A 14,070-nucleotide genomic window follows, 5' to 3' on the forward strand; every position below is an offset into this window, starting at 1 on the left:
ATCTTCTGCTTTGTTCGTGTATTTATCATGAGAGATGAGAGAGAATCCAACCGCCGACGATATGTTTTATAGCCATTGTTCAACTCAACACCCCGTCTTTTCCACTTCGCCCATGCTGATCACCACCAAGACGGGCGTCAATTTGGGGGCTGGTTTCGCAAACCGTGACTATTATTTACCTAACAAAACAAGCATGCTCGATTATCCATTAGCTAGGCTCGTCTTGATAAAAATATCATCAGATGAATCTGTAAGGCCAATACTGCATAATGTAGTACTACAGCAGTACAATTGTAAATAATTACATACCTACCTTTTGTAACCCAACGGCATTTTTCATGTAGTACAGCTTTGGTTTTGATGATTGAACTTAAATGCCATTTGTTTCTGTACAACTTGCTAGAGAGGAATCTGAAGGAAAATGAAGGTAGTAGCCGGTTGAAACTAAAACAATGCGCATCCGTTTTCGTTTTATCTTAAAATAAAAAAAATCGGAGCGCCCAAACAAATAGTTCTACTTTTTTTGGATTTCCGATTTTTATTTTTATAGCTTCCTGATTATTATGAGAACTTTTAGTTATTAGCCTGCAAAATGTAGAGAGGGTATATACGTAAATACCTGATTCCTCGTGGGGTGACGCACATAGAGAGCGTGCGCGAGAGACGTGACTGATGGCCGCCGTGCTGACTGCCGATGGCTTGCCGGCTGGGGTTGGGGGTTAGTTGATCCAACCCCCAACCATCCCTCCCTCCCTCCCATGTCCCAGTCAAATTCCCAACTCAATTCTCTCTCTTCCCTCCCCTCCCCTGCTGCACATCACGCCTTCCGCCTTCTCTCTCTACCCGCCCCCGCTCCGCTTCCGCTCGTGGTCCCGCCGGGCCCCGCCGCGGCCACCGCCGCGGGCGGTTAAAAAGCGCGCGCGGGCTCGGCAGCAGCGGCGCCACGGCCCGGGAGTGCTCCTCCACCTCGCCCTGTCGCCTCCGCTTCCCCTCCCTGCCTATCTCTCTGTCTCTTCGCCGCGGGGCTGGGAGCACGCGCTGTAGCGTCGCGCCGCGCATTTAAGGCGCCGCTTGGATCTTGATCTGCCCTGCGGTCTCATCCACAACCTCCTCTTCCTCCTCCTTGTCGGCGGCGCCAGCCGGCACCGGTCGCGCGGCGTTCCGCCGAACGGGCGGCGAGCAGGTGCGCGCCACGCTGCTGTAACTACGGACGTACGTACGCTATCTCTCTCTCTCTCTCTCTCTCTCTCTCTATCTCTCTCTGCCTGCTCTGTTCTTCGCTGGCTGCTCTGCTCCGCTCCACTCGGATGTTCCAATTTTGCATAGCTCCGCGCGCCGCCGGCCGCTTGAGGCCGGCCCCACCCAAATCCCGCTCCAAACTGGGATTTCCCGCGGCGCCGTCGGTTACGGGATCGCCTGTACTTGTCAGCCGCGCCGGGCACTCGGTTTTGCATTCCGTCGATCAGGTTGTGGGCGCGCCAAGTGGGGATTGGGGAAATGGTGATCCTGCCTGCCTCCTGCTGGCAACCGGAATTCGTCAAGCGAAGGCAGCGGGTTTCCTTTTCAGTTTGGTTAGGGAGCTTGTTGTTTTGTTTGTTGGCGTGCCGGGGTTGGTCCCCTTTGTTTGGACTGTATATGCATGCCTTTCGGCTTTCCACTTTGGACTCACATCTACCGTGGAATTCTGTGATCGCATAGCATACACGGTCAATATATTTACCTTTGCCTAGGAAATCAAAACCTGTGGCCTTGCACTTATTCTGCTGGCTGGTTGTACTCTATTTCCATACAATCAGCTACTGCCTAATAATTTCATCTGGTTATTAAATAGGTCACTTCTCTGCTAGCAACGTGCTGTCATTTCAGGACACACTTTCAAAAACTCTTAGTTGCCTATTCGAATTTGGACTAGTCTGATGATGAATGGGACAAGTGTTGTGGTAGTGATTTCTTGATATTCGTGCAGTTTCCCCCTGTTATAATTGATCTACTAACAATCTGTTTCTTTTGCGCATACCAGGAAGTCTGAACTTCAGAGGGTGAAGTAATGGCGGAGCCCTACCAGATGAACGGCATACTGAACGGGATGCCTAATTTGAGGCATCCGTCCTCTCCATCAGAGGTCGATGAATTCTGTAAAGCGCTTGGTGGTGACTCGCCAATACACAGTGTGCTAGTCGCCAACAATGGGATGGCCGCGGTCAAGTTCATGCGCAGCATCCGCACATGGGCCTTGGAGACCTTTGGGACAGAGAAAGCCATTCTCTTGGTTGCTATGGCCACTCCGGAGGACTTGAAGATTAATGCTGAGCACATAAGAATTGCTGACCAATTCATAGAAGTTCCTGGAGGAACGAATAATAACAACTATGCGAATGTACAGCTCATAGTGGAGGTTAGCACAATTCATCATCCTGCCAGTTTTCAAATTGTTTTTAGTTTACATGTATTTTCACCGTGTAAAATTTGGTAATTAACATTGTGACTTCACTATTCACAGATAGCAGAGAGAACTCGTGTGTCTGCAGTTTGGCCTGGCTGGGGTCACGCATCTGAGAACCCAGAACTTCCAGATGCTCTTAATGAAAAGGGAATAATTTTTCTTGGGCCACCTTCAGCTGCAATGGCTGCACTTGGTGATAAGATTGGTTCTTCTCTTATTGCTCAAGCAGCAGGAGTTCCAACTCTTCCATGGAGTGGATCACATGTATGCCTTCTCCTATTTCTGTGTGGCTTTGCTCCTTTTTTTTCTGTGCTAGCTTAGTGTTGGCTTAGCATTAAATCAAACTCTCTTCAGGTGAAAGTTCCACCAGAAAGCTGCCATTCGATTCCCGAGGAAATATATAAGGATGCTTGTGTTTCCACTACAGAGGAAGCAGTGGCCAGTTGTCAGGTGGTCGGGTATCCTGCCATGATCAAGGCATCATGGGGTGGCGGTGGTAAAGGAATAAGGAAGGTTGGTTTTCATTTTCAATTGAACTCTAGAAAAAAGAAGGGAAATGTTCAGTATTCAGAAAACATGATGTGAAAGTTTCAGAAAAAAATAGAGTACATTAACACTAATTTTGGTATCATCTGCATGGATTTGTAGGTACATAACGATGATGAGGTAAGGGCACTGTTCAAGCAAGTTCAAGGAGAAGTCCCTGGCTCACCTATTTTTATTATGAAAGTGGCATCTCAGGTGAAAACTGATTCAAAGATTTCCTTTCGCTTATTTTCGTGTTTGCTTTGATTCCACCTTTGTTCTTTGTATCCTGGATGCTTTAGTTATATTTGCTTCTGAAAGCTTTTGTTTTGTTCTTTCTTTGTAGAGCCGACATCTGGAGGTTCAGTTGCTCTGTGACAAACATGGCAATGTTGCAGCACTGCACAGTCGAGATTGTAGTGTTCAAAGAAGGCATCAAAAGGTTAGCTCTTAGAATTATTTTTTAAGCTCTGATTTCCATTATGAGTTCTTGGAATTCATCCCATACTTGGATTGTGTATTTTGCTCTGTGGAAGTTTTATATCTTTCTTGAATAAAGTATAGTTGACCTAGTGCAAGACAAAAAAATATTCCATATTCTGATTTTTATGAAGAAATATTTTTGACCATTTACCTGTGCAACAGATTATAGAGGAGGGGCCAATCACAGTTGCCGCTCCAGAGACAGTTAAAGAGCTTGAGCAGGCAGCAAGACGGCTTGCTAAGTGTGTGCAATATGTTGGTGCTGCTACTGTAGAATATCTGTATAGCATGGAAACGGGTGAATATTATTTCCTGGAGCTTAATCCACGATTGCAGGTCTATTCTAAACTTCCAATGTAGGGATTTGCATTGGCATTCTTCTGTGCTTCTAGCGTTTTCTGTTTTTGACTGGTATCCTTTCAGGTGGAACATCCTGTGACTGAATGGATAGCTGAAATAAACTTACCAGCAGCCCAAGTTGCAGTCGGAATGGGCATACCCCTGTATAACATTCCAGGTATTTCAATTTTCCAACTCAACGATTAATGAGATTATTTTTCCCATTGTTCTGATGAATGAATGCATGCTGCAGAGATTAGACGCTTTTACGGAATGGATCATGGGGGTGGCTATCATGATTGGAGGAAAATATCAGCTGTTGCGACTAAATTTGATTTGGATAAAGCACAGTCAGTGAAGCCCAAGGGCCATTGTGTTGCTGTCAGAGTTACTAGTGAGGATCCTGATGATGGGTTTAAGCCTACTAGTGGAAGAGTGGAGGTTGGTTTTAATTGGCTGGAAGTTCTTTTGGCATTACACTTGCTATGCTTACTCATATGTTATCTTACATTCTCTTGCCTTTTTGTCAGGAACTAAACTTTAAAAGCAAACCAAATGTTTGGGCCTATTTCTCTGTTAAGGCAAGTATATGCCCATGCAAATTCGTTATTTTCTTTTGTGGTACATATCACCACAGCTGCAAAGTATTAATGTCTTGAGTATCATGTCTCTTGGTTTCAATCGATTTTTTTGCTAAAATATGTATCTTGGTATGATACAGACTAACCCAAAAATTATTTCTTTTTCTTCAGTCTGGAGGAGCAATTCATGAATTTTCGGACTCACAGTTCGGTAAGTAACATAATATGATTCTCTTTATGTTCTGGTATCTCTTGATGTTTTTGGTAAAATTCAGTGCTTTTTGATTGCAGGTCATGTTTTTGCATTTGGGGAATCTAGATCTTTGGCCATAGCCAATATGGTACTTGGGCTGAAAGAGATTCAGATCCGTGGAGAGATTCGCACAAATGTTGATTACACAGTGGATCTTTTGAATGTATGATGATTGACGACCTCCATAGCAAACTGTCTTTTCCAGATGATACGGTCTCTTTGCGTAATTTATTTTTCAATTTTCCATTTGTACAGGCAGCAGAGTACCGAGAAAATAAGATCCATACTGGTTGGCTTGACAGCAGAATAGCTATGCGTGTTAGAGCAGAGAGGCCCCCATGGTACCTCTCCGTTGTTGGAGGAGCTCTATATGTACGCTTGTTTGATTGCAGAACTATTATTTCTTACCTGTATGTGAGCTTCAAATATAGGTATCATTGCTAACACCAAATATTGTGTCTTTTATTTTACAGGAAGCATCAAGCAGGAGCTCAAGCGTTGTTACCGACTATGTAGGTTATCTCAGCAAAGGTCAGATACCACCAAAGGTATACTATATGCTGAAATGCCCTTATTGCAGATTATGCTTGTTGCTGTTTGACTTAAACCAGCTTGGTAGCTGTGTGACTCCTTTCTGATTTGCAGCACATCTCACTCATCAATTTGACCGTTACTCTAAACATAGAGGGGAGCAAATACACGGTATTTATCTAGTTTTTTATCTCTACATTTTTGTAACCTACCACTTTGTGTTTTTTAAGAAAAAATAAACGTTAAACTTTGTTGTAGATCGAGACAGTGAGAGGTGGACCCCGCAGCTACAAACTAAGAATGAATGGATCAGAGATTGAAGCAGAGATCCATTCACTGCGAGATGGTGGACTTTTAATGCAGGTAATATTCCACCCTACGCCCTCCTTCGGTTTTCTATTAAAAAAAGGTTCTGATCCATCTTTGCTGTAAATTCTTCAGTTGGATGGAAACAGTCATGTAATATATGCAGAGACAGAGGCTGCTGGTACACGCCTTCTCATCAATGGTAGAACATGCTTATTACAGGTAAAGATGGCGTTCTTGTTCTCTTCTGTATATTTTTTATACTAAAACACAGTACCTTCTACATAACTTTACTCGAAACTAAAGCTTTTGGATCTGGCAAATTGTTGCGAATCTTGCCTTCATATGAAGGTCATAAAAAATTATAGTCTACATAGAGGGTAGAGAATGCGATTTAGGAAGCTATGATACAGCATAACCCTGAGTTATATTAACTTGTTTGAACTTAGATTTCTTTACTTCTGTCCAAGTTTTCTGCTTGGCATTTTCCATAACTGTGGCATTCCATGTGTCAAAGCACCTGATGTTAGCAACTATTTGTATCCTCAGTTTCCAAAGACAAAGATAACCCAGTTCCCTAATATTTAACCAAAAATTCCTCACTGTGTCAAATTTGACTCGAAGGAATAATCAGTTTGGATTGTTTCAATTCTTAACTGTATTCTCACATCATACAGAAGTTCATGGTATCATTTTTCGTTCTCTTGATTTCACAGAAAGAACACGATCCTTCAAAGTTGTTGGCTGATACACCTTGCAAACTTCTTCGGTTCTTGGTTGCGGATGGCTCTCATGTGGATGCTGATACACCATATGCTGAGGTGGAAGTCATGAAGATGTGCATGCCACTGTTACTGCCTGCCTCTGGTGTCATTCACTTCGTTATGCCTGAGGGTCAGGCAATGCAGGTTTTATTCCTCTATATTTCCCTCCCCCTCTGCTTGCCCCCCTCTCCCTCCCTCCCTCCCTCCTTAAATGTCTATTTTTCCTTTTTCAGGCAAATGACCTAATAGCAACATTGGATCTTGATGACCCATCTTCTGTGAGGAGAGCTGAACCATTTCATGGCTCCTTCCCCAAACTGGGACCTCCTACTGCTATTTCTGGCAAAGTTCATCAAAAATTTGCTGCAAATGTGAATTCTGCACACATGATCCTTGCAGGATATGAACATAATATCAATGAGGTAAGACATTAATTTTTAGAATTATATGTAATTTCAATTTGCTTTCCAGTTTTCTCTCCCTTTCATCATTTTCATCTACAATGAAAAACCAATTTCATAGTTTATGGCACACACACTATCCTGTCTTCTTGGAAAATAACTTTTTCCATCTTCTTGTAAAATAGTTTAGTCATTATGTAATATTTAATCAATATCTTGGTTACTATATTTGCCTTTTCAGGTTGTACAAGATTTGCTAAACTGCCTAGACAGCCCTGAGCTCCCTTTTCTACAATGGCAAGAACTAATGTCTGTTTTGGCAACACGGCTTCCAAAAGATCTTAGGAATGAGGTGATTAGCTTCTTACTAGTTTTTTTTGTTTCATCAATTGCGTTTTGTTTATTTTTTATCTCTTTTATTTTGGGTAGCATTAGATGTCTTAAATAATTTCCATGTATTCAGTTGGATGGTAAGTACAAGGAGTATGAATTGAATCCCGACTTCCGCAAGAGCAAGGATTTCCCTGCAAAGTTGCTGAGGGGGGTTATTGAGGTCAGTTTGAGACTGCTATTTGGTATTAATTATTTTTTTGAGTTTTTCTATTGTTTGCTTACAGAATTGCTACTGTAGGCAAATCTTGCATACTGTTCGGAGAAAGATAGGGTTACTAATGAGAGGCTTGTGGAACCACTTATGAGCCTGGTCAAGTCATATGAGGGTGGAAGAGAAAGCCATGCTCGTGTTGTTGTCAAATCTCTGTTTGAGGAGTATCTGTCTGTTGAAGAACTCTTCAATGATAACCTTCAGGTCAGCCTTAAGTACGGGTTGCTCAATTCTGGTTTGATCACCAAATAGCTAACAATCATCGCCTTTTCTGTTTTCGCATTTTAGTCTGATGTTATAGAGGGTCTACGTCTTCAACATGCAAAAGACCTTGAGAAGGTTGTGCACATTGTGTTCTCGCACCAGGTAATTTCTGTAAACTGCGATATTTTATTAAAAAATTATTTTGCTAAATCTTGATTTCCAAGGGCGTGTTTGGCTGACAATTTGTTTTTGTTGGAAGGGTGTGAGAAACAAAAACAAATTAATACTACGGCTTATGGAAGCATTAGTATATCCAAACCCATCTGCTTACAGGGATCAGTTGATTCGCTTCTCAGCCTTGAACCATACATCATATTCTGAGGTATGGTTGTTTGGGAGAATGAAGTTCTATTTATTTTGCTCATGTGATAGTCTAGAAAAATTGTATAATATATTGTTATTAATGCAGCTGGCACTCAAAGCAAGCCAACTCCTTGAGCACACTAAATTGAGTGAACTTCGCACAAGCATAGCAAGAAGCCTTTCAGAGCTGGAGATGTTCACTGAGGAAGGAGAGCGGGTGTCAACACCTAGGAGAAAGATGGCGATAAATGAGAGGATGGAAGATTTAGTATGTGCTCCACTGGCAGTTGAAGATGCTCTTGTATCTTTGTTTGATCATAGCGATCCTACTCTTCAGCGGAGGGTGGTTGAGACATATATTCGTAGATTGTATCAGGTATCATTGTATATGTCCATGGCTTCACTTGACTTGATACAGCTTAAAATTAACATTTTCTTTGTGACCTGACCCAAAATCATATTACAGCCCTATCTTGTAAGTGGAAGTATCCGGATGCAATGGCACCGAGCTGGCCTAATTGCTTTATGGGAGTTCTCTGAAGAGCATCTTAAGCAAAGAAATGGGCAAGATGTGCTCCTACGGCAAGTAGAGAATCCCATTGAGAAGAGATGGGGGGTCATGGTTGTAATCAAGTCTCTCCAGTTTCTAGCAACTGCAATTGATGCTGCATTGAAGGAGACTTCACAATATAGGGCAGGTGTTGGAAGTGTCTCGAATGGTACCCATGTATCTCCTAATCAAAGCAATATGCTGCATATTGCTTTGGTTGGTATCAATAATCAGATGAGTACTCTCCAAGACAGGTTTGTTTGCTCTCCATATCCTTATGTGTCAATTTGTTTTAATGAAACTATTCAATAGTAATACTATTATCAGTTAATGAATGTCATCGATTCCTTATGTTACCCCTTTTTTTGTCCTCTTTCTAGTGGTGACGAGGATCAAGCGCAAGAAAGGATCAACAAACTATCCAAAATTTTGAAGGATAACACTATTACATCACATCTTAATGGTGCTGGTGTTAAGGTTGTCAGCTGCATTATCCAAAGAGATGAAGGGCGTCCGCCAATGCGACACTCTTTCCAATGGTCTGTTGACAAGCTTTATTACGAGGAGTATCCAATGCTCCGCCATGTTGAACCACCATTGTCTATATTCCTTGAGCTGGTATGTAGCTACATTCGTTATTCACATATTATTTTAATCTTCAACTATAACTGTATTTCTTAACAAACTTCTGAAAATACAGGACAAAGTAAATTTGGAAGGTTACACTGAAGTAAAATACACCCCATCACGTGATCGTCAGTGGCATATTTACACACTTATAAAGAACAAGAAAGATCAAAGATTAAACAACCAGAGGATGTTCCTTCGTACCATAGTCAGACAACCAAGCGCCACAAATGGTTTCTTGTCAGGAAGTATTGACAATGAAGTAGGCCGCACTCAAGCTTCATCATCGTTCACATCAAACAGCATTCTCAGATCATTGATGGGAGCACTAGAAGAAATAGAGCTACATGCTCATAGTGAGACGGTGAGATCGGGCCATGCACACATGTATCTGTGCTTACTGAGAGAACAACAATTGCACGAACTTATTCCATTTTCAAGGTCAGTCAATGCACCCTGTGTTTCAATCTTGCTGATAAGAATAGACTGTTAATTTGCTTAAAGATGTTAAACTTCTGCTATTTCATTGTGTAGGATGGTTGATGAAGTTGATCACGACGAAGCAACTGCATGCACACTTTTGAAGCATATGGCGTTGAATTTATATGAGCATGTTGGGGTCAGGATGCATCGTCTTTCTGTGTGCCAGTGGGAAGTGAAGCTCTGGTTGGTTTGTGATGGGCAAGCTAGTGGTGCTTGGAGAGTTGTTGTTACGAATGTTACTGGTCACACCTGCACTGTTGATGTAAGTTCTTTGACAATCGCACTACTGTACTAGTAATCATAACAATGATTCAGTAATGACTGTAAAGATTGCTACTTCATGCAAAGACCAGTCTGATATGCATAAAACCTGGCAGTCATTACAACCTCATAGATCACCGTACATGTTTCTTTAGCTTATGTGGTTAGCGAATAGCAAACGCTCCATCTGCTAAGTATTTCTGATCATTAACATTTAAGTAGAAAAATATTATTTGCACTTTTAATGCGCTTATGCTCAATTTCTTTTGGGTCTCAGATTTACCGAGAAGTGGAGGACCCCAGTACACATCAGCTTATCTACCACTCTGCCACAGCCATGGCTGGTCCTCTGCATGGCATTGCATTGAATGAACCGTACAAGCCTTTGGATGCTATTGACCTCAAACGTTATGCTGCTAGGAAAAACGAAACTACATACTGCTATGATTTCCCATTGGTAACTTGCTTGCAGCGCCTTGTTTTTCCTAACATTTGTTATGGTATGGTTAAACAGATCAATTCATACCATTAATACTGTTTCTGCAGGCATTTGAAACAGCGCTGAAGAGGTCATGGAAATCAAGTAATTATGGTGTTACTGAAGCTAATGAGCATAATCAACTTTATGCTGAAGTGAAAGAGCTTATATTTGCTGATTCAGATGGAGCGTGGGGTACTCCATTGATTTCAGTTGAACGCCCCCCAGGTATCAATGATATTGGCATTGTTGCTTGGAACATGAAGCTGTCCACACCTGAATTCCCAAGTGGTCGGGAGATTATAGTCGTTGCAAATGATGTGACATTTAAAGCTGGGTCCTTTGGTCCAAGAGAAGATGCGTTTTTTGATGCAGTTACAAACCTTGCTTGTGAGAGGAAACTACCTCTTATCTACCTGGCAGCAACTGCTGGTGCCAGGCTTGGTGTAGCAGAGGAAGTCAAGGCATGCTTCCATGTCGGCTGGTCTGATGATGAAAGCCCTGAACGTGGTTTTCACTACATTTACCTCACTGAACAAGATTATTCACGCCTAAGCTCTTCAGTTATAGCTCACGAGCTGAAACTAGAAAATGGAGAAACTAGATGGGTGGTTGATACCATTGTTGGGAAAGAGGATGGACTTGGTTGTGAGAATCTCCATGGGAGCGGTGCGATTGCCAGCGCGTATTCTAAGGCATACAAAGAGACCTTCACTCTGACATTTGTGACTGGAAGAGCTGTTGGCATTGGGGCCTATCTGGCTCGTTTAGGTATGAGGTGCATACAACGTCTTGATCAACCAATTATTCTGACTGGGTTTTCTGCACTGAACAAGCTTCTGGGACGGGAGGTATACAGTTCTCATATGCAACTGGGTGGCCCCAAAATCATGGCTACAAATGGTGTTGTGCACCAGACCGTGTCAGATGATCTTGAAGGTGTTTCTGCTATCCTCAAGTGGCTCAGTTATGTTCCCCCATATGTTGGTGGTCCCCTTCCTATTATGAAACCACTGGACCCACCAGAAAGACCTGTAACATACTTCCCTGAAAACTCTTGTGATGCTCGTGTAGCCATATGTGGCATTCAGGATGGTGAAGGCAAGTGGTTGGGTGGTATGTTTGACAGGGAAAGCTTCGTGGAAACATTGGAAGGCTGGGCAAAAACTGTTATCACCGGAAGAGCAAAACTTGGTGGAATACCAGTTGGTGTCATAGCTGTGGAAACCCAGACAGTGATGCAAGTCATCCCTGCTGATCCAGGGCAGCTTGATTCTGCTGAGCGCGTAGTCCCTCAAGCAGGACAGGTGTGGTTCCCTGATTCTGCCACCAAAACAGCTCAGGCATTACTGGATTTCAACCGTGAGGAGCTTCCACTGTTCATCCTTGCAAATTGGAGAGGTTTCTCTGGTGGGCAAAGGGATCTGTTTGAAGGGATCCTTCAGGCTGGTTCAACAATTGTTGAGAATCTGAGGACATACAAGCAGCCTGCTTTTGTATATATCCCAATGGGTGGAGAGCTTCGGGGAGGGGCCTGGGTTGTGGTTGACAGCAAGATCAATCCGGACCACATTGAGATGTATGCCGAGAGGACTGCGAAAGGGAACGTCCTTGAGGCAGAAGGATTGGTGGAGATCAAATTCAGACCAAAGGAATTGGAAGATTGCATGCTAAGGCTTGACCCAGAATTGATTAGCCTGAATGCTAGGCTGAAAGAGATGAAAAAACAAAATGCCAGCAACTCGGAAATGGAGACTATCCGGAGGAGTATGACTATTCGGATGAAGCAGCTGATGCCTATATATACTCAGGTTGCCACACGGTTTGCTGAGTTGCATGACACCTCCGCTAGAATGGCTGCCAAAGGCGTGATTGGTAAGGTTGTTGATTGGGAGGAGTCTCGGGCCTTCTTCTACGGGAGATTGCGAAGGAGAGTTGCTGAGGATGCACTTGCCAAAGAAGTTAAAGAAGCTGCTGGTGAGCAGCTGTCCCACAAATCAGCATTAGAGTCTATCAAGAAATGGTATCTAGCATCCAAGGGAAGTGAAGGAGATAGTGACAAGTGGAACGAGGATGAATCTTTCTTTGCATGGAAGGATGATCCCAAGAACTACGAGAACTATCTTGAGGAGTTGAAGGCTGAAAGAGTATCCAAATGGTTCTCGCATCTTGCTGAAAGTTCAGATGTGAAAGCCCTACCGAACGGTATTTCACTGCTCCTTGACAAGGTAATCTTTCTTCTAACGTTTCAACAGTCATTTTTTTTTCTATTTCTAAGATTAATGTCCTGAATTCTGAATTATGGTGCAGATGAATCCTTCGAAGAGGGAACAGGTCATTGATGGGCTCAGGCAGCTTCTTGGTTGATCGGTGGCTGTGTTCGCATCCCAACCTAATAATGTCCTCATTTTTTGCACATAAGCACTTGGCGGTGGCATGTCATGCCTAAATTGTGTCTGCTCTGCTGGATGTTTGATTTGAGTTCTTGCTAGAGCGGAGTGAAGCATGAAATCGACCTTAGGTGGGCATGAATTTCTCTGTTCGTAGTCATGTATTTAGCTGTTTTAACCTTGTAATTAGTTGCGTGGCTTTTCTCAAAGGCGATGTCATACGGATACAACGGAAGGCATGATCAAGTAATTATTTATTTTTCAATCCAAATAATATATGATTTCTCATCTGTATGCTTGGTGTTTGCAATATAATTGAGATGTCCTGCCTCTATATCAGTATTTTTAATATGATATGGCAAGAGAGGTAAGGAGGTTTATCTAGATGACACTTTCCGAGTCTGCTGCCATTGAAGGCTAGATGCTTTTATTTTATCTGACTACGTCCAAGCCTGTATATCGCAATATTAAAGGCTATAACTAACGAAGTCGTGAAATAAAGCTGTGCATTAGAGGCACTGTTCCATTAGCACCCGGCAGAATGAAACTCCCTAGTGGGACTAGCATAGGAAGTGTGCAGTTGACATTTGTAAATTTTAGTGAGTCGTGTCCACAAAAGTTTAGATTTTCCATGCAAAAATGGGCATTAGTAGGTGAGTAAAATATATGAATTGTCATTGTACTTGTCAGCCTATCTCAGTTCAGCCACAGAAGTGTAAATTATGGCTATTAAGTTTGTCTGACTATGTCAGTATATGGTCATTGGTTCGTTAACGGTTAATCACATATATTTAGATCATGTAGAGTAGACTTTCGTATCTTATCATGCAATCATGCAACGTGGTAGATCACACCTCACACGTTTCTATTGATAATCATTTTTTTTCTTTTATACCATCATCTTCTCTGCTTCTTTTTAATCTCCTTCTATAACATTTCACTGTAGCCCTTTGTAGTGACTGCGGAAGGAAGACCGTAACACAGGCGGTTATGTTTGGCAAGCGTTGAGATTAAGGTTTTAAATAGCTGGTTATAGCTGCTGCTATAGTCGACTATAGCTGATAGAAAGGGCAGCCGCTAGGCATTTAGCCCGCTAAATGCTAGCTATAGCCCGCTAAACACCGTAACGGCAGCCCTGCCGCTAAACGCCTTAGCTGGCAATTTAAAACAAAGTTCAACAATTATGGACTATGATTCTAGCTAACCTGTATATCTCGCCCATTTATCTATTCCTTACCATAGCTTGAGCTCTCTTAGCTTTTCCCTATTGACACCGCTCTAATATTGATGCGGAAATAAATGGAAAATATATAGATCGATGGAATATTAGTATAGAAATAAAAGAACCAGGGCAATGAATGGAGTATACAATTAGTAGATTGATCATTTACCATTGCTTAGGATTCTTATGCCCATAACTATTCACCTAACAAAAAAAAATGATGTCCCAATCCATATCGCAATTTGGTCATGCTAGATGGTAC

The 14,070-nt window shown here is 42.4% G+C and overlaps 1 protein-coding gene across 1 annotated transcript; it reads left to right on the forward strand.

The window, feature by feature from the left end:
- Positions 1–793: 793 nt before the first annotated feature.
- On the forward strand, positions 794–12,880 carry LOC112875188 (acetyl-CoA carboxylase 1). The gene is made up of 32 exons (XM_025938939.1): positions 794–1,212; positions 2,021–2,395; positions 2,501–2,707; positions 2,798–2,956; positions 3,092–3,184; positions 3,315–3,410; positions 3,614–3,787; positions 3,875–3,968; positions 4,044–4,231; positions 4,321–4,371; positions 4,543–4,582; positions 4,663–4,787; positions 4,880–4,996; positions 5,098–5,172; positions 5,270–5,326; positions 5,414–5,518; positions 5,597–5,683; positions 6,178–6,369; positions 6,459–6,647; positions 6,868–6,978; positions 7,090–7,179; positions 7,258–7,434; positions 7,519–7,596; positions 7,694–7,816; positions 7,904–8,173; positions 8,264–8,601; positions 8,728–8,965; positions 9,048–9,415; positions 9,509–9,719; positions 9,996–10,175; positions 10,265–12,424; positions 12,507–12,880. Exons 2-32 carry the CDS (start codon positions 2,048–2,050, stop codon positions 12,561–12,563), a joined length of 6,798 nt encoding a protein of 2,265 aa, XP_025794724.1. The 5' UTR covers positions 794–1,212; positions 2,021–2,047; the 3' UTR covers positions 12,564–12,880.
- The last annotated feature ends 1,190 nt before the right edge of the window (positions 12,881–14,070 follow it).

The sequence above is a fragment of the Panicum hallii genome, chromosome 9, assembly GCF_002211085.1.
Source record: "Panicum hallii strain FIL2 chromosome 9, PHallii_v3.1, whole genome shotgun sequence".
Lineage (NCBI taxonomy): Eukaryota > Viridiplantae > Streptophyta > Magnoliopsida > Poales > Poaceae > Panicum > Panicum hallii.